Here is a 19,870-nt window from a genome sequence, read left to right as displayed (position 1 = left end):
TTTATGAGAACAAAAAAGAAGAGAGTCTAGAAGCATAAAACGTGATGATGACTTGAGGATTTACACTACATAATGTTGAGACCGGCACTGAGGCTGAGAATGACCCATCACACAACTATGGATAACCACAGAGATATGAAGGACTATTTTGAAGGCATAAAAACTACACAAGTACATGACTTCTCTATATATAAAGATAGTAGATTGAAAATAAATGTAATAAAATTAGAATTCTCAAACAACTTCAATTTCATGGATAATTGAAAACAATGATACATATGAAGACACATATAAGGCAGTTGGAAAAGAATGAAAATCAGGAAAAGGAATCTATTTTTATAAAAGGAGAAAGCTCTAGAAAGTGTGTTAACTATTCAGGAGAAGCCACAAGTGACAATCTAGATGAGACAGAAGACTGTGGTGATAGAGTGGTCATTGATGTGTTAACAATTGTACACTTAACTTTTTCTCTAGTTATCATTTAGTATCCCAGGCATAATCACTGGGAAATTATGCAGAAATTATCTGGATTTACAAGGCTACTTGGGAAAGAATGGCATTGCTCAAATAATGATTAAAGAACGGATCCATAATGAGTGAGCTATAGGTTAAACATATTGAGAAATGAGAAAAGACAAATGATTAAATAATTCAAAATAGTTGAATAATTTGTGGTGATGTTGAAAGAATAAGAAGCATGGGATCCTGCAGGCACAGGATAGTAACCTGCCATTGTAAATTTCAGAAGGAAATTAGCTTTGCTTCAAGTATGATTTGGTGATTAAATCACTAAAGCATCATTGGGAGAAGGTTGAAAAACTATACAAACAAATGTGGGAAGAGCATCCACTGGGGTAAATGGTCCCAATCTACAGTAACATTGAAGATGGATGGCCAAATTATAGTAAAAGTTTGAGGCATGTGGAATGTCATTTCCAAAATTCTGACCCAATTAACTATTTAATATAAGTTAGAAAAATAAGAAATTAAATAATAATAAGTAATGGTTGGATCTTTTAAAATGCTATATTCCTTACATGGATAATGTTTTATTAACAGATGAACATTTAGTCATATTCAAATGTCAAAAAGAACATTAATAAAGTAAAAAATAGAGATTATCTATCTTTGAACTGATAATGAACTTTGTTATATTTAAGTTCAAAAATAATTTTCAGAATCACTAACTTTGGGGACAGTATCAATGGTTCAAAGTTGAAGAGTACTTGCCATTTTTCCAGAGGACCTATGTTCAGTTCCTAGCACCCATGATGGGTGAACCACGACCTTGTAGCTACAATTCCAGGAAATTTAATGATCTCTGTGTGTACATATTCCAACAAAGATTATATATATATATATATATATATATATATATATATGTGTGTGTGTGTGTGTGTGTGTGTGTGTGTGTGTGTGTGTGTGTGAGAGAGAGAGAGAGAGAGAGAGAGAGAGAGAGAGAAGTAAGAATAATAAACTATACGTATACATATTTGAGATGACAAATACCAAAGTTGCTATATAAAGCCTCATAGAATCATTATTTTAACCTAACATTATACATAAATGTATACAATATATACATGTACAATGTATAAAGTAGTTAACTTACATTGTCAGCTGTCATCTGACAATGCTTGCCACAAAAACTATGAACTAACAAATATCCCACTGCCAGTCATGAAAAACTGCCCTTTGAATAGCTGGTCAAGGTATTTAAGGTGACTCCTATAACAATATAAATTATTGATGTATTCTTTTCTTGTCTGCCAGGGGTTGATGTTTGGTTGCTATTAATGAGGACACCACAAACTCAGGACACAGGACTCAGATGATCTTAGCTGGATCTGAGCTGAAAGTCTTCTTCCTACAGTCTAACTTTCATCAATCCAGAAAATACTACACAAGCTACCAAGGGAGGGAAAACAAGTTAAACAGATTGACAAGGTTGCAACACCTATGAACCAAGCTAATGACCAGCAAGGCCATATGCATGGCTATGCAAGGTTCAATAAATCGCACTCACTTTTTGGCAGTAAAAAAGAGCTTTCTATTTAGAGTTAGGACTGCCTCCAACAGGAAGAAAATCATGCCCAACCTAACCACCTTCCCACAGGTAGTGAGGTCATAGACATTAGAAGAGGATCTATTTATACCACTTTTCTACACAAGCATAGTTCCAAATGACATTATAAATCTTATTCCTATACCTACAGATAAGTGTTAACTACCAAGCTCATCAAAGAAGTTTTTCTTTACAGCAAATGGAGACTATCTCAGAAAACCACAACTACATGTAATACAGAGATCATCAGATCGGGGGAAGCCTTGCCCCATCAGAAACATTGACATCACAGCTTCTGCATCGATGGCTCAGAGAACATTGAGAAAGAGTGGGTGGAACAACTGTAAGAGGCAGAATACCAAGAAGTCTTTTGTGAAGCAGTCTCTTCTAGAAAAGACTGCAAAAGAAGATTGAAACAATGACAATATTAGTGAGGATTTTAACTTGGAAAATTTTTTGAAGGGACTCACCCCTAGAAAAAGAACCATAGGTAATAAACAACTTCTGAGGAAAGAAAATGAGCCCCTACCATGGATTAGCCCCTTTATTGGTTGTTCAATACAAAGAAGTCAGCTCTGAAATCATATACATACAAACAACATACATGTACATATGTATATATATGTGTGTATATATATATTTGTAACTACAATAATCAAAGAGAAAGATGTTATCAACTTGAGAGTGGGAGAGACAAAAGAGGGGCTAGAGAGAGGAAACTGAGGAGAGAAAGTGACATAATTATATTTCAATTAAAAAGAGTGATCTGTCCATTTTCCATGTTCTTGATCAAATCTTGGCTCTGCTGTGCATCCTGTAATTCTTACTGCAGTGTCTTTTAATAACATATGTGTAAAGAAAGAGAATATGGGGATCTACTGGAAATAATAACATTATGGGCAAGTCAACTCCAAGTTCAAATGAGTAAGCATTCCCTTAGGAATGAGTTAGCAATCCATGTGGAATAGGAAAATCAAATATGATAAACACACAGAATGTCTCTCTTAAAACTTCATAGAGACCTTTTGATATGATGGAAAAATAAAAAGTGGCCTAATACTTCCTAATTATCAGGATACCAAAGGATTTGGGAGTGGTTCTGGGAAGGGACAAAGAATTTGAGTGGGTGACAGAGGGAACAGTAATGGTTGGGTGGAACACAGAGAGTTGGCAAAGATGCAGGAACTTAGCCCAGTGATGTCACTAGGACACAGTTTTATGGGTGGCTGTTTGAAGAATGGATAAATAAAAGAGAGATAAATTCCCAGGGAAATATGGGCAGTATGCCTGCTTAATAGTCCTAACCACATGACCAGCTTTTGGTCATCACAGTAATGAGCTTCCAAAGTAGGTTGAGTACAGTAGTTTGGAGAGTATTATCTGGAGCTCATGGCCTTCTAGTAGGCAAGGTGCTGTGATGATGCGTTGATTACCAATGTCATTCAGAAAAATTAGTCAATTGACCTACTTCTAAGTCATGTCGAATCTGAGCTTCTCCTCTACCAATGTCTGCAATGTCTGTCCTTACCTAGCTAAACCTTCCTGAGAAGAACTCATGTATAAACAATCTCACTGAAGAACAAACAACTTGAAGGAACAATAAGGATAGTTGAGAAAAATAGTTGCAAATAGAAACAACTCACTGGGAATTCCACACTGTCTCAGTAAACCTTAGCTCAAAGGAGGCAGTGACTCATCTCTGAGACTATAGGCTCCCCCACATCTTTCCCTTAGCACTTCCTGTTACAGCTCATCACTGATACTGCCAATGACCTCTATCTTTGAAGTTCATCCATCAGTTGGACAACCCTGAATATGTGGGTTCACTGGGTTTAAAAGTGATATATGAAGACGATAGTAGCAACAACAATAATAAAATAACTTTTAAAAATCTTCTTCATTATTCAATAAACAGAAATTTATGAAAAATATCATTTTAAAAAAGAAAATCTCATTACAAAAGAACATACAAAATCATGCATATAGCACTTGTGCACAAATTGGATATTACCATGCTAAGCATACTTGCATCTTTTTTCTTTCTTTTTATGACTCATAGGAAGGTAAAGGACATTATTCATATGGTAGATTGGACAAGATTCAAATCTAAACTGGATGTAACCTTCTGGGAGAAAAAACTTTACCCACCTTATGAAAGTCAAACACTTTTTCTGCAAAAATTCCATTGGCAATGCCGAGTTCATAATCCTTATGAGATGAGTTTATGTCATTAAGAACTCTTTTCAGTTGGTGCTGAAGTCCTGGCTGTTATCAAACAGAGGCATTCAAGTTTAATTTCATACTACATGGACGTACAATATCGCTTATACAAGAAATAAGTCATGTACGTTATTCTATTAAAGAGTTGGAAAATATTGCTATAAGAGCAGCAAGCAACTCCTCATCCACATCAATGTCATTACCCTTCCTCACATATTGTTTGTAATTAAACTGAAAAGGTTGTTAGAAGGAAAGTATTCATTAGCCCAAAATACATACTAATTAATTAGTTAAGAAATTAATTTACCAATGTCACTTAACTTTTAAGAACAGAAGAGAAAGGTTACAAGCAATATTTTACTACAACCTAGAAAGCAACCAAAATACTGGCAAATTAATACTTAAATTATCAAAATTTACATTTTGATAATTTTATATATCAAGTTATATGTTATATTTTTATATAATTATATCTGAAAACAGTGATTTAAAGTGAATTTCCTTTTTTTGTTAGGATAGAAAACATTCAAACATATTCAAAATATTGGATTTTCTTCTATTTAATTTCTAATTGAATTTTTCTGTAAGGAATATGTTGTCATTACCTGATTGTTAGATGAGTTCCCTTGTCTTGATGAGGTATTAAAATAAAGCACCTGAAAATATGATACAAAAATTGTCAGAATCATGGCATAGGAAGGCATCAGTTATGAAGAGATTTTGAAAATAAAAATTTATTTCCGTAAGCCCTCATCTAGTGTCGCTTCAATTTCACAAGTGTCTCAGAGCTCACTCTTCTCATGGTTCCAAATGAATGTCCACGTCAGGAGCAGAAAAACAACTTCTAATTTCCATCTTTCGTACCTTTTCTTCCTTTTCCACATACCAACTTATCTTAGCCAAGAGTAGGGCATTTGTAATAATTTAGTAAATATTACCTTGACATTGTTCATAAATTTTCAGTATGCATATGGCCATTGCAATATTTTTAATCTCAAAAGTCCCCAAAGTTGGCTAGATCTGGGTAGGGGTTTAAAGTTTTACAGCCTGTATTGTCCTTGGCTGGTGCCTTAGTTTGAGCGGGACCCCTGGGCCCAAATCTGCCTATCATAATGTTCTACTTGTAGGTTTCTAGGACTCTCTGGATCCTTCTACTTTACCATTCTCCCATGCTTCTCTCATCTAGAGTCCCAATAGAATGTCCTCCCCTCTGTCTCAATTTCCTGGTAAGTGAAGGCTTTCGTGGGACATGTCCCTTGGGCTAATATGCAGATATGAGTATATACCATTTGAGTCTTTCTGCTTCTGGGTTAACTCACTCATTATGATCATTTCTAGCCAATGGTCAGAACACTCTCCACAGTAGAGTGGAGAGTGGGATATGACTTTCTCACATACTCTGGTGCCTCACCTTTGACTATGTCCCCTGGAGGGGGAGGCCTGGTGGCACTCAGAGGAAGGACAGCAGGTTACCAAGAAGAGACTTGATACCCTATGAGCATATACAGGAACAGTCATAGGGGAGGGGAATAAGGGGAAAATGGGAGGGAGGGAAGAATGGGAGGATACAAGGGATGGGATAACCATTGAGATGTAACAAGAATAAATTAATTTTTAAAAAGGGAAAAAAAGTCCCCAAAGTTTAGGTCTTGGAGTCTTAGTCTCTAATGCTTTTGCTGGAGGTGAGAATTTTGAAAAGGGATTAAATCATTAGAGCTCTGAAGCCTCTCTGTAGCTTAATCTAGCTGGATTCCTCGGTCCATGGATTCTTGGGAAATGAATTTGTTACAAGAGACAGCTTTCTCAGTTCGTTCTTTTGATGCTGTGAGGTGAATGACTGCCAAACTATTAGTCAAAGAACTCTCCAAAAGCATGAGCAGATACACATTAGCTCCCTAAAATCAGGTTTCTTGGGTATTTTGTCACAGCAACAGGAAATTGCTAACAGAGGTGCACATAGTGCACAACAGTTTTCAATATGAAACATATCACAGGACTCACTGCAGGCATTGCACAACACAAAACATACCATTTGGGGACCTGTGGAACACCAAACCTGATCTTTTGGTTCATTGGAGCATTGGTTCAGTACTCAATTGATCACTAACTCATGGATTCATTTAATGTTTCTTTAAATTTTGTTTATCAGATTCTGGCTCCCTTCCCCATTTTTATACTAATTTTGCAATCATGAAATCCATTAGAATGTTATATCAATTATAATCTCTACATGTCTTATACTTTTACTTTATAATACGTTATTAAGTTTTGCCTTAATTTGTCATTTCCCCCAAAGTATCATTACCATTTGAATGTTGAATTATTCCTTCATTTTCTGCTCCCTGTCTTGAGATTCTCAACATACAGATTTCATCCAATTCTCAAGTTATTAACAATACCATACTTAAAGTTACTTGAGTATATTCCTGATTTTCTAATAATAATATGAAGTTGAGACTGATGGTTTTGGTTGCTTGTGTTTGCTTGTCAGCTCAGAGGACAGAGATAGCTGTAGTGTTGACTTGAGTGAAGCACAGATTGCTCATGGGAATATGTACCATGAACTGGAAATTGGAGTAAATTCAGTGAGTATAAAATGAAGAGTTTTAAACTATTTTTGTACATTCTGGAGAGACAACTTAATAGTTAATTACTCAACTTAGGCAAATATTTTAAAAAACACTGAAAATATAGTTAACCAAGTAGGAGGCAGGGATGGCACTAACTACCTCAGTATTATGACATGAAAGTTTAACCATCCTATGGAAAGGATGAAGTAGAGGTGGCATTTGTTGATATCGTAATGCTACTTTGGTCATTATTTATAATAAATAAATAAATAAATAAATAAATAAATGCTAGTCAATGATGCGAAAAGGAGAAATACCTCATCTGGTTAACATCTGTCCTAAGGCAAATGTCTCGTCTCTTCTTAAAGTTTCCCTTTATTTAAAAGAAAAAAGAGTCCTAAAACAAGTGTTAGTAGACTGTTATTTTGGAATGTTCTAGTGAAAGAAAAAATAATTCTATGGTGAAATGTTAGGACTCAAACTTGCTACTAGTAATATATTCTTTGAGCTAAACATGAAAATTATACAAATATTCAAGAGATACTTTTCTTAATTTTTTAACAAAGTTTTGGCAATTGGATATATTGCATTTTTACATGGATTTAGTATCTGACAGTCCTATTTATTCCACATGAAACTTAGTATTATGTTACTACAGCCAGTTGTGAACATGAAGATCAGAGATTCTTTTTCTTTTTAATAATTAGTTATCAAGTCAATTCAGATAATGACAAGGACCGAAAACTCTGCAATGTGAAGTTCGAGACCCTCATGTTGAGCTTTAGGTAAAGAGGGGGCTGTGGATATAGTTTCCCTCAGGCTCCTACCTAAGTATTCACACAAATCATGAAACTGCCATGGCTTCCTGCCATTCTGTTCCTGCCAGAACAGAAATGTATGTTACAAGGATGATTTTTAAATTCTTTTGGGAAAACCCAATTGGATTTTAGGAAATGCAACTTTGTACAACTTGTAAATAATATTATAATCTACATTTCTGCTTTAAGGTAAATAAATATTAATGCAGCTTTTAAGAAAGCAGTGTTAGGGAAGAGGTAGATAGGAAAGTGCAGCAATAACTGAGCAAATAACTGAGGCAAAATAGACAACTTTGTAAATAATATCAACCTCAGTATATCAGAAAGCAATGAGGTTAAGGTTTGAGGACATGATTACCTAAAAACACAGGCTTGACTAGAAGCATTTCTACTGTTACGGACAGCAGCAGTCCTGCTAGCCTGGGGAGATGGCTCACTGGGTAAAGGGCTTGCCACACAAACATGACAACTTGAATGTGAATCCCCAGGACCCACATAAAACCGGGGTAGAGAAGCTTACAAGTCTATAGTCCCAACACTTCTCCAGGGAGTTGGAAAGTAGAGACAGGGGAATCTCTGGATGCTTAAAGCCAGTTGGCCAAGAGTTGTACAGAAGAAACAAGCAAGAGATCCCATCTCAAACAATTGGAAACTGAGGACCTCAGATTATCTTCTGACCTTCACATACATGCTGTGGCTCATGTGCCCCAACATTTACATCCATGAATACACACAAGACAAAGATTTCAAAATATAATTTAAAATAAAATATAAGAGTACAAAACTAAACTGTGATACTTCGAACATCCAAAGAATAATGACCATCGGTTGCTATAAAGTGCTTTTCAGAGACACATAAATTATGACTACATTGATCGAACCCAAGTTTCCATGAAATGTACATGTGATCCATAGTGCCAAGAGGAATGAACTATAAAGAGAAACTAACTAGGGCAGGACTGAATCTGGAAATTAATTCTCAAATCAACGTGTGACAAATGACTAAAACTTTGCGAATGAACTATAAATGGCCTCATGACTATAGTTTGTGTTTTCTTTTTTAAAATTCTCTTATTATCTTTTCACTTTTACATGTACATTTATATTATCACACATATATACAATAAACTCCATATAGGAAGAAGAACCATGAAACAATTAGAAATAATATAAATGTAACATACGTAGTGTTTTGCCAATTTGTATTTGGCAACCTTGAAAAAAAGAATCTTTCCTATGTAGATGATTTTACAATTCTGAAGGTAAATCACTATCTATTATATCTCATCTCTAGACCTAAAGACAACTTATCCCCTAAAGAACTAAGCTTAATTGTAACACTAAACTATTTGGTCATGTTTTCTTCTCATGTTTCTTGTGGGTTATTAGGACAACATCACATATAGAAAGTCAGGCATGAGAGTGAATGATGAAGCCATGGGTATTAGAGAGACTATTCTAGCCAAAGAGTAGCTTTTTCAGTGCACCAGGGCATGGTTAAGAAACCTTACTTTCAAAGGCAACACAGAGTTTGAGTCACAGGCCTACATCCATCATCACACACTCGGCATGGTAATCCCATCATAAAATCAAGATAATAATGCCATTTCAACACGTTAGTATTGAGAATAGCAAATAAAATTATGTTTGAAGGGATTGTCCCAGGGGTTGGAGTGGGTGACGTCATCAGAAGCTAGTTGGCACTGCTGTCACCTTGTGTGTCCCTCCGCGGCCCCTCTATCTCCCTGTTATGAATTGGCAGTTCTTCATTCAGCTGCCCACTTGCAACAATCCATTGAGTTATGCAGCAATAGAGAAAAATCGCTGCAGTTTAATTACACACACAACCTTCAACAGAACTGGCTTAAAATAATAGGTACAACTGGGATGGAAAAGGGATAGATGGCTTCTGAGCCCATGGAAACAGCTGGAGCTGGCATGGCAGCTTCTGTTGCATGGACGAATTCCTATGATGATTCCTTGGAGGAATGAAGGAAATCTTGACCATCGGTCTTCAGAGCCATGTATGGGGATTGTTAATAAGTGCCTTCTGAAGATGCTGAAGAAGGTGGTGATGCCAAACACTGTTCAGATAACCTTCTATTATCTAGGTTTATATGACTGTCATTTGTGTTCAGGTAACTGATGTTTAAATTAAGACATCAGGCTGTGGTTGAACACTTGTCTAGCAAGTGTGAAGGTTCCATACCCAGCACCACAAGCAAGACAAAACAAAACTAGGACACTCTGTAAAGTTCTATTGTAGCCATATCTATACATCTGGTGGCTCTCAAACATATGCCTGAAGAGCTTTCTAAAACACAGATAGGTGACCCACACCCACATGTGTAGTTTCTGGTCCAGCCTAAGAATCTACCTTCCTACTAAGTTGTCCAGATGCTGGTGCTGCTACTGTCAAAGGAAAGGACTCTGAGAAGCAGTGTGTTAAGTAAAGCTATCTGAGGTTTATTTCTGCTTCCTCCCAATTGAAAACCAAGGGATGGAGGTGAAGCCCAATGTTTAGCATGAAATATTCTCTTGCAGAAAACAAATTACTCCTAGGATTGATTGAAAAAGCCAACACTGACCTTGTCAATTTGACGTGCACAGTCACCTTGAGCACCCAAACGGATTAGAGTCAGGGCAGTGAAGATACTCAGAGAAGAGAAGAATGCATTTTCATTTCCTTGACTGCATTCCATCTCTCTGAATAAGTTGAAGCCAAACTCTGCATTTGCTGCAGCAAGGGAGACCATTGTGAAATCAAGTGTTGCCTAGAGGTCAATGGAGAGTTAAATTAGATCAGAGAACATTCTGTTTCTTTATTATAATTAATTCAAAGCCTAATATTTTCTTCAACTTTTTCTGCATCATCAAGTAGATTGGGACAGACAGAGATGATTCCTTTGGTCCTGCCTTCTTGGGTCTAATGCTCTAAAACTGGTTAGGCAGCAATACAGCACACATTCATTTTTCTCACCCTAACATGTCAGCAAAACAACTCTCCTATTTACATTGGGAGCATAATCCTGACTTTCTTTGATGGACTATTCTGTCCTCAATGGCCCTTGCTGACCTGTTTTCAAGATGCACATTCATGAACTTACTAATTCTCCACTAGCCTCGAATCTCTAAACTTAGGTAGAACAGAAGGATGACTGATGGCAAGGAACACTCCATCATCACAAAGGCTCTACAACATAGCCTTTGTTTCCTGAGCCATTGTTTCTTTCATCACATCATTTCCTCACACTGTGTCTCTTATGGCCTCCATACTTATCCATAAAGCCACGATGCTTTTAGCACCATCTTAATTTTAAACACTGTTCATCTTTGGTCCTGTAAATATATTTATCTTGGAAAAGCCACTGTCTGCTTTTGTAGTAAAAATGTAGTTATCATTACAGGCATCATGAATATTCTTCAAGCTTTCCAACACAGAAGTCTAGATTTTGCTAGATAAGCCCATTAGGCTATAGTAGCAAATAAAGACTCAGGGATGAAATTTATCTTAGAATTTTCATACCATTGTTCCTCAGATACAGAGAAATGATACCACCCTGTAATTCCTCAGGGACCCACTCAGTCTTTCTTTGAAGACTTTCTCCACAGGTTAGTGGTTCCAGCATCACAGGGGACCTGGCTCAGGCTGAATGAACTTTCAAGTATGATCCAAACTGCTTCTCCTTGAGTATTAGTTCATGTGGCACATGCCAGATATTCAGGAGGCCCAGCATTGTTTTGACCCTGATAGAGACATGATGTGGAGCAAGTTTCTCACTCTATGAAACTAACTTTTAGCTTATGCCATGAGATGACCTTGTATAGGAACTATAGCTGTGATGTGCAACAAAACTCACTCCATAAAAGACAGAAATCTGTATATCAGTCATCAGGTGGAAGAAGCAGAAGTATGGGAGATGAAGATGACCTCTAGGAGGAAAACGCATGTAGCCCAAAGAAATACTCTAAAATCGCCATTTTTACAGTTTACATTCCAGGAGCATGCAGTAAGAACATCAGTCACACTACACACACTTTATTCCAAGAAAGAATATCTACATTCTTACGTAAATTATTTAGCAGGCTGGGTATAGTGGGTCAGGCCTTTAAACACCAGAGGTAGAGACAGACAGACCTCTATGAGTTCAAGGACAGCCTAGTCTATACAGTGAACTCCAGACCAGTCAGGGACGGATACACACTAAGTCCTTGTCTCAAAAACAAAACAAAGTCTAATTTAGGGAAGGAAGGGGAAATGTTAATTGGGGCTGAGGGTGTAGCTCAATGGCCTGTAACACATGGTCTTTGAGTTCTCTACTATGTCAAAATTAAAATCAGATTGAAACCTATCCAGAAAAATACTTAATTAATTTTCATATCTCAATCAACTCATCCAGGATAAAGAACACTGGTAATGACCATTGGCACTACAAAATAAAAATTCTAGCAAAAGAGAAAAAGAAAAATACAAATGGGGCCTCTGGATGGGTTTGGTAGTGACAGCCCTCCCCCATTGCATACTGAGTGACACTGGCAGCATCTATGGTTCCAAATTCATTTAGGAACTCAATTATATTTTAGGCTTGGAAATGTTACATCTGAAACTTGAAAAATTATGAACCAAATTAATAAAAACAAAACATCCACTGATGTTTTTCCTTATATTTAAAAGCATAAGAATTTCTTCACTTCCACTAGAAAGGTGTATTTAGAGTCCCTCTCTCTCTCTCTCTCTCTCTCTCTCTCTCTCTCTCTCTCTCTCTCTCTCTCTCTCTCTCTGTCTGTCTCTGTTCAGAATAGTTTTCAGGACTCTGAGCTGGCAATGGAAACTCAGTGTAAATGAAAGGAATCCCTCTTAGAAAACAACCTTGACAGCAAAAGCATAGAAACCTTTTCTAAATCTCACAGGAAAATGTGTATGTGCATCCATTTTAACACACCTACATGAAGTGGGCTGGAAAGATTAAAATGAAACTAAAAGGGTTTTTAAGCCAATGGAAGTGATCTGGGAAATTATACCTCAAGTTAAACCTAATTCCCCCCCCCTTTTTTTTTTTTTTTTTTTTTTTTACAAATTATGTCTTGCTAACTTATACTTTTAGGTTAAAAGTGTAAGCATTCTGACTTTTCAACGGTATTCTTCCTTACATGCCAAACGAAGGCTTTTCTTTTCTAAACTTCTCATCAATATGGCAATGTTTCATGAAATTGTTATTATATCAAAAAGAAAACTAACAGAGGAATCTGCTCATTTAAAGAAATTAGTGTAACTAATTTCATCAGAAAAGCTAGATTCAGAGCATAGGAATCATACTGATAAAAAGTTATCACAGAGCAAAATGAGCCAAGGCATTCCTAGACAATAATAAATCTTGAAACTCTAACTTCTAAATGACAGATAGCACTAAGTACACTCAATCACTCTTAGACGAACAGGCTCACACAGGTGGGAGAAAAATTCCAGAAAAGTTACATTTTGCATAATAGACTTTATTAACTTTCTCTATGTTAAGTGCACTATATGTTTGTGAAATGAAAGTAAGGCAGACTCTTCATCGTGGTTGAAGCCTGCGTTCCAGATGTAAGCACACTAAGCTTAATGCTGACTCGGGGACTTTATGCCCCAAAGTCCCAAATGCTGAGAGATGGATAAAAACTGTCATCAAAAAAGTTTTCCTTTATCCTCAAAAAAGTTCACAGCAACTTAAAAATAAATATGTTAAATGCCAACAAAAATAAACTGTTCAAAATGCCAAACATTTGGTACTTAGTTACATAGCAGTTGCAAAGGAAAGCAATTCGGGCTCAAGCTACGGAGGAGCCACTGAAGATCACCCAGAACATTATTGTTGGCATAGTGTAATGGCAAAAAAACTTCTCAATCATAAAAAAAAAAGAAATTTGGCTGCAGAGAGGATTTTTTAAATGCCACATTCCTCTTGCTTCTTGCATGGACTCATTTTAGTATAAAATTACACAACAATAAAAAATAGTTTATAATTTAAAAGTTAATACAATATAGAAAATTTTCTTGAACGTTCATAAATCCCAAACTTTAGATGAAAGTCACTGCTACCTAAAGGCTATAGGTTTCACCAAAGATTTGTTTTAATAATCTAATTAATCTATCAAGAAAACAGCTTTTAAAATGAAGCATAAGAAAAGCTAACTATAAAACATCTTCAATAAAGCATGGAATTGAAATTATTCTGCAATTTTTGCTATGCAAAAAATTAATTGTTTTTAATAATTAATTCTTGGCAGAAAGCTTTTGACTACTGATTTTAAATTATATATTAGAATAGAATAACTACTAAACAGATTTATTTTTATTTATCCATACTCCAAATAGTATATTAAGAGATAATTGCTGCTGCCAGAAGGATCCTCAAAGCTTTCCATTTACTTTAAAAAAAAGTTCAAACTTTGATAAACTTCTAATTATATAACTGTGTTACATTATTTTTGTTTCAATTTTAAATATTTGGTTAATTTCAGCAAATAATAAGCGATGTGAATAGGAACACTGGAAATACAAAATATAGATTTGTACATATATGCCCATTTATCTGTTCAAAAATTAAATTTAGATTTTAGCTGATAGCTTATCTCCCACCCTGTGGCAAATACCGTTTTCCATGTCACTAGTCAAAATCAGTCAAGAGAACCCATAAGTCTGAGAACTGAAGAGTTTTTTGAAAGATTGTTGTATTTAATGTCTCATGGACAAAAAATTACCCAGTATTCACCCTCTCTCTCTCTCTCTCTCTCTCTCTCTCTCTCTCTCTCTCTCTCTCTCTCTCTCACACACACACACACACACACACACACACACACACACACACACATCGTGGACATCTCTCAGAAGCATTTACCTTACTGTCTTCATAGAGGAAGTTGCAGCTGGTTGGGTGAGTCTGGAAGAGTTCCCTGCATTACTCTGAAATATAAAGCCTCTGACTCAGACACTCCCTGTTTTCTATTGTGATGACCACAATAGTTTTAAAACTATTCCATTCAAGTGAAATTATGCTCAGGCAAATTGAAGAAAATCTATAATTAACTATGGTTTCAGTTCGAAGTTGTCAGAATAGACATTTTCTTGTTAATTTGAGTGTATTAAATATTATTATAAAATACTATTTATCAAATATGTGTGAGTATATGTACATGGCACTTTACATATGAACTTCAGTGGCTGATCTGTGATATTACTGACTTCTCTATCCCTTTCCCCTTACAATGTCTCCTTCAAGGACTTATTTTCTAATGAGTTGGGAACTAGGGAAACTGTATTTGAGGAAGAGTGAGTTCACTCTTTCTGGAAGAGCAAGCTCATGTTTTAGTTAGTGATTCTGGGATGACCTCACCCATAATTCCTGCTATTCCATTCTTGTCTTCATTTTAATTGCTTGGCTCTTGGTCATTCAAAATTCTCTAAAATGAATATCATCTCTTACTAATTAATGGAACATAGGAGAGGAGACAGTTGCCTTCCTCATAACAGAAATAGATCAGTGATTGGAAAATAGATAACAAACCCAGTAAAATATAATGTCACCATTAACATGAAACAAACATGTGTCGTAAGGCAACTTCTAGAACATTTATGGGTAAAGTTCTCTTACTTGGGATAAATGCTGTATACTGAGGTAAACGAAAGGCAATGATTTCATGAGATAGCCACCAAGAGCAAAAGGCAAAACTGAGTGGCATTAGCATGCTGGTTAGATATCTGGAGAAGAAGAAACAGTTCAAAGCCCTGAATGAGGTTGCTCGCAGTAAGCATGAGGAACAGTAGGAAGTGGGCAAGTGTGAAGTGCTGTTTCACATGACAAGCTTGGTGGCCTTTCAGATGACAAGCTTGCATCTGGGCTCCTCATTACTTAGACCATATGTAACCTGGAGATAAAATAAAAAATAAATTACTAGACCATCAAGCTTGCCACGTGAAACAACATCTTACCTATAGGATAAGCCCCTAGTAATTTCCAGACCCCCTCTCTACCTTCATTCTGCCACACCTTTGTCCTTTTCTAGTGTGTCATATATTATGACAATGAAAGTCTTGATTAGTTCATCCATTATTTTGTTTGTTTGCTTGTTTGCTTGTTTGTTTGTTTGTTTGTTTTATAAGACAGGGTTTCTCTATGTAGCCTTTGCTGTCCTGGACTTGTTTTGTAGACCAGGCTGGCCTTGAACTCACAGCAATCTGCCTGCCTCAGTCTGAGTGCTGGGATGAGAAGTATGCTCCACCATGCCCAGCTCACTTCATCTATTCTTATATAGTATTTGATTTCACAAACCTTGGAGTTCAACATGAGGGAGAAGCAGTGGCTGAGAAACATAGAGGATGCTGTTAAAGGAAAGAATAAGCCTCACCAATCTGATCCAGTGTTCCTTGGGCTTCCTGGTTTCAGCATTTTGAAAGTCCTCAGTCTAAAGTGGACACGTATACACTCATCCACTTCCTTCTGGCATAAGTCCTCTCAAGATGCCTCTGTTTACCAGTGTATATCCAGATCATGCTCCACACAGAAAAATCCAATTCTTACCTAAAGATATTTTAGGTCCCCAGTTATGCTATCATTTGACTAAAATATCTTTAACCATACACAAGGCTCCCATGGTACTGGTAACTGAGATTTAGAAACTAAAAAGTCACAACAAAAATATGAATACAGTATGATGTCCTACCAAAGACCAATCAAAGTAGAGTATGTGTTGGAGGATATTTCTGTGGTTGGACTCATTATTCAGAGGAAATAGTTGACTTAGTCCACATGAATGGAAGAGAGGCTCTCTTGAGCACATAACTAGCATAGAGGTGTCAGTAAGCCTGGAAAAATTCTTTGTGTGAACTTATGTGAATACATCTAGAGCAACTTTATGTCTCTGAGTGATGGCTCATAATTTTTCAAATCACTACAAGAAAATAAAGAAGAACATCAAAGTCCACAACTCAACCTACATAGCTGATTAGCATTCTAGTCCTTGTATAAAGTTTTATTAGTGGGTGGACTGGAACCTTGAGTTAAGGACAAACAAGTCATGAGGAAGACGCTGAGAGGGCCGACTGCTATGCCTGCAGCAAAGACAGTTCCCTTTTGAAGCCCCAAATCTAAGCAGAGTAACTGCTCATCATACAAGCTGCACTACCAGAAGGGGCATCCTTCCTATGAAGCAACCTAGAGAGCTTTTAGAACTCTGCACATGGCCTCTGGCTATATACAAGTGGCGTGAGATTCAGTAGTGAACTCAGCTGTCATCAACAAGAAAGGCGTATTTGAGCACGGAAAACAACAAGGTAGTTACAACAGCATCCCTACACATAGAAGCAGTAATGGTGATCACATTTATTTACAAACAAAGCTTCTCCACCTTGGTCTGTACTCTCCATCTATGCCATGCACTTAGGAAAGAAGCAGGAAGGCAGAAGGAAGAACTTTTTTTTTAACCACTATTTAAAAGACAAAAGTGGCAATTTCTAACCAATTTTGCTTTTAAAAATTAGAATTGGGTCTTAAGGCTGCCCCTGGGTGCAGGCCCCCATGTGCCTGCTTACTGATGCTTTGATGTCACATCTCGGGTGGACCCTCCATGACTCAGAGCACAGCACTGTCTCCATACACATTTACAAGCATTAGCTTTCCACACATTTCAAAATAGCATCTGACTAAGACAATCATTATGTGGTTCATTCAGCTTGGATGTGAATCAGATTTAAGAAGGTAATTTTCCCATCTTTATTCTTTATAGTAGAATGGTTTAAATATTACCATGCAAATATATTAAGACAATAGTGTTTGCTAACCCATCTTATAACAGTCCCCTTTATAAGAAGACCATATTGAGATTAAAACATCTGTGGTTATGACTTTAATAGTCCATTTTATTTCAAATTGGCATTGATTTCTTGACATAATTTTTTCTCACCCTACCTTGTGAATATTTGTCTAGAGTAACAATCTAAGACAGAAATTAACACAAGATTTCTATCACTCATTTAAGTAGAACACGGCCCAGTACCCCTAATTTTGTCTGGCTTCTTTTTGTATCATTTTCTATCCTTCCTTACTCCTTCTTCTTCTTCTTCTTCTTCTTCCCAGTGGCCTGTAATTTTCCAGGGAAGTGTCTGTTGAATTCATTATTGCACTTGACCTCTCAAGATACTTTTCTGAAACAAGAAAGCTTCAGGTAGCCTGAAACTGGGTGCGTTAGTCCATTCTTGTCATGCTGCCAGCATGTTCTCCACCCTACTGACTGCAATGGAAAGCGACACCATCCCGCCCAGATTTGCCACGCCATCCTACAGGCTAGAGTTCACTCAAAAGGATTTATCCACTGAAAAGTGACAAATCTACTCAAAGTGTCCAATCAGCTCCTCAACATTTGCCTGTAGAACATGCCACACAAACAAGGACAGCATCTAATTCAAGGACATCTCATCACTGCATTTAGGTTTGTGTTATAACCACCACATGCCACTACATACAAAAAAGGACTATAATTCAAGTTCTTCCAGCTGAGTGGCTTCAAAAAACAATTAATGCTTGCCAGGGTGACTAGTCCTCTATTTTAAATGGCTACCAGAATTAGACAGCACCATTGCCATAGAGGTGTTTATTTTCTTCATTGTTGGCTGTTTCTAAAGAAAGTTTGTCTACTAAAATCCAATTAACTATTGATTACTTTCATCATACCTTATTACCTTTGTATCAGTAAAGACTAATAAAATAATGAATAATCATTGAATTAACTGTTGCAGTAAACTTTTTGATGGAGGTTTCTGTTAAGATGAAAAATTAAAATGAATGGGCTTTCCTTTTATCTGTTTTACTTATGATGAAAATTGAATACAGGGATTCAAAATTCTTTATGCCTATACCCTTCTTCGATATTCATTGTAAGGATAAACTTAGATAGATGACTAGAAAGTTAAGTAAAGATAAGTGACCCAAATGGCATACCAACTGGAAAATCCTTCTGGGATTACCAAGTCAACCTTAATTAAAGGTCTTCTTGCTATTGTGTCTTCTCCACTACAGTCAGAAATCCCTCCCACTGGAGCATCTACAACAGTTTATTTACAACCAACCAATCCCAAAGTAATATAAGTACAAGAAGGAAATTCAGTTATGAGAATACAACTGGAGTGTCATGTCAATTATTATCTCTTGCCAGACAATTATAACCTGAGTTTCTATTGATCATGCCAGTTTCCAAGTGGATATGAGACCACACATATAGAAATGACCTAAATATTATAGCTGGTTATTCTCACTCACCAAAGGCTTACTAAGATGTGTGTGACATGCCCCACCAAGGAATTTTCCTTTCCAGCTAAAATAACTTTAAGAGTTCCCCCATGTTTTTCATCATGTGGCCTGGTTCTTTATCTGCACTCTCAATCCTTAAAAGTACCATTATCTTTACCAAGAATATTATTTTGAGTTAACCCTCCAGATGCCTCCTGACTGGAGCTCAACACCATCAACATACATCCCATGAAGAAGGATGAGGGGAAAGGTAGATTCCTCACAATCTTATTATGCTTGGTTGTCAAGCACCTAGGATAATGTTTATTGTACCTGCACCTTCTATCTGACATTCATTCTCACACTATCTCCAAGTGAACCACTACCTGTGAATTCTCTTTAAATTTCTTATATAAAGATGTCAAGTACCCACCTTTTTAAACTAAAAGACTTTGAAATAAAACAACATAGCCTACCTGAACCCAAAGTAATTCTTTTCTCCACAGTTAGAGAATAACTTTATAAGGAACTAAGAGCACATAGATTACACACTTGAATTTTAATTCTATAGGTAAAAGAAATGCTTGGTGGGAAAGAGATGCTAATTTTGTAATCTTTGGCATTTATATGGGATAGTTAAACCATAGGAAGGGCACAGAATCAGAAAAAGAAGAGAAAAACATGCTGGCAAGAGACCTTGGAAAATTCCCATGTGTAAAGGATAGATTTAATGAGGATTAACTAAGGATTAATGAATTATGTCTGTCTGAAAAAACAAATATTTCTAGGTGCTAAATTGCAGGGTTATATTTTTTCTATAGCAATGGTTAAAACCAGAGAACAAATCATAAATATTGTTAGGTTATGAACTATGAGTATTGAGTAATGTGCTCATGTTTAGTGTTTACAAGTGTACATTTAAAATGGTGAACCATT

The 19,870-nt window shown here is 36.4% G+C and overlaps 1 protein-coding gene across 4 annotated transcripts in view; it reads right to left on the bottom strand.

Moving 5' to 3' along the window:
• Positions 1-19,870, bottom strand: part of SERPINB7 (serpin family B member 7) — a 51,848-nt gene that overhangs the window by 16,057 nt on the left and 15,921 nt on the right. For 2 of the 4 annotated variants that reach the window (XM_084794892.1, XM_084794894.1), the window contains exons 2-4: positions 10,262-10,447; positions 4,891-4,941; positions 4,214-4,330 (exon numbers count right to left, since the gene is read on the bottom strand). In XM_084794892.1, coding sequence (XP_084651018.1) covers positions 4,214-4,330; positions 4,891-4,941; positions 10,262-10,429 — 336 coding nt within the window. In that variant the 5' untranslated portion in view covers positions 10,430-10,447. Of the gene's footprint in view, positions 1-4,213; positions 4,331-4,890; positions 4,942-10,261; positions 10,448-11,199; positions 11,221-14,551; positions 14,617-19,870 lie in introns of those variants that run through there. The other 2 variants (XM_084794893.1, XM_084794891.1) reach the window with 2 other exon arrangements.

The sequence above is a fragment of the Acomys minous genome, assembly GCF_964271855.1.
Source record: "Acomys minous genome assembly, chromosome: 1".
In the NCBI taxonomy this organism is placed as follows: domain Eukaryota; kingdom Metazoa; phylum Chordata; class Mammalia; order Rodentia; family Muridae; genus Acomys; species Acomys minous.
This window is presented reverse-complemented; position numbering and strand designations above follow the sequence as displayed.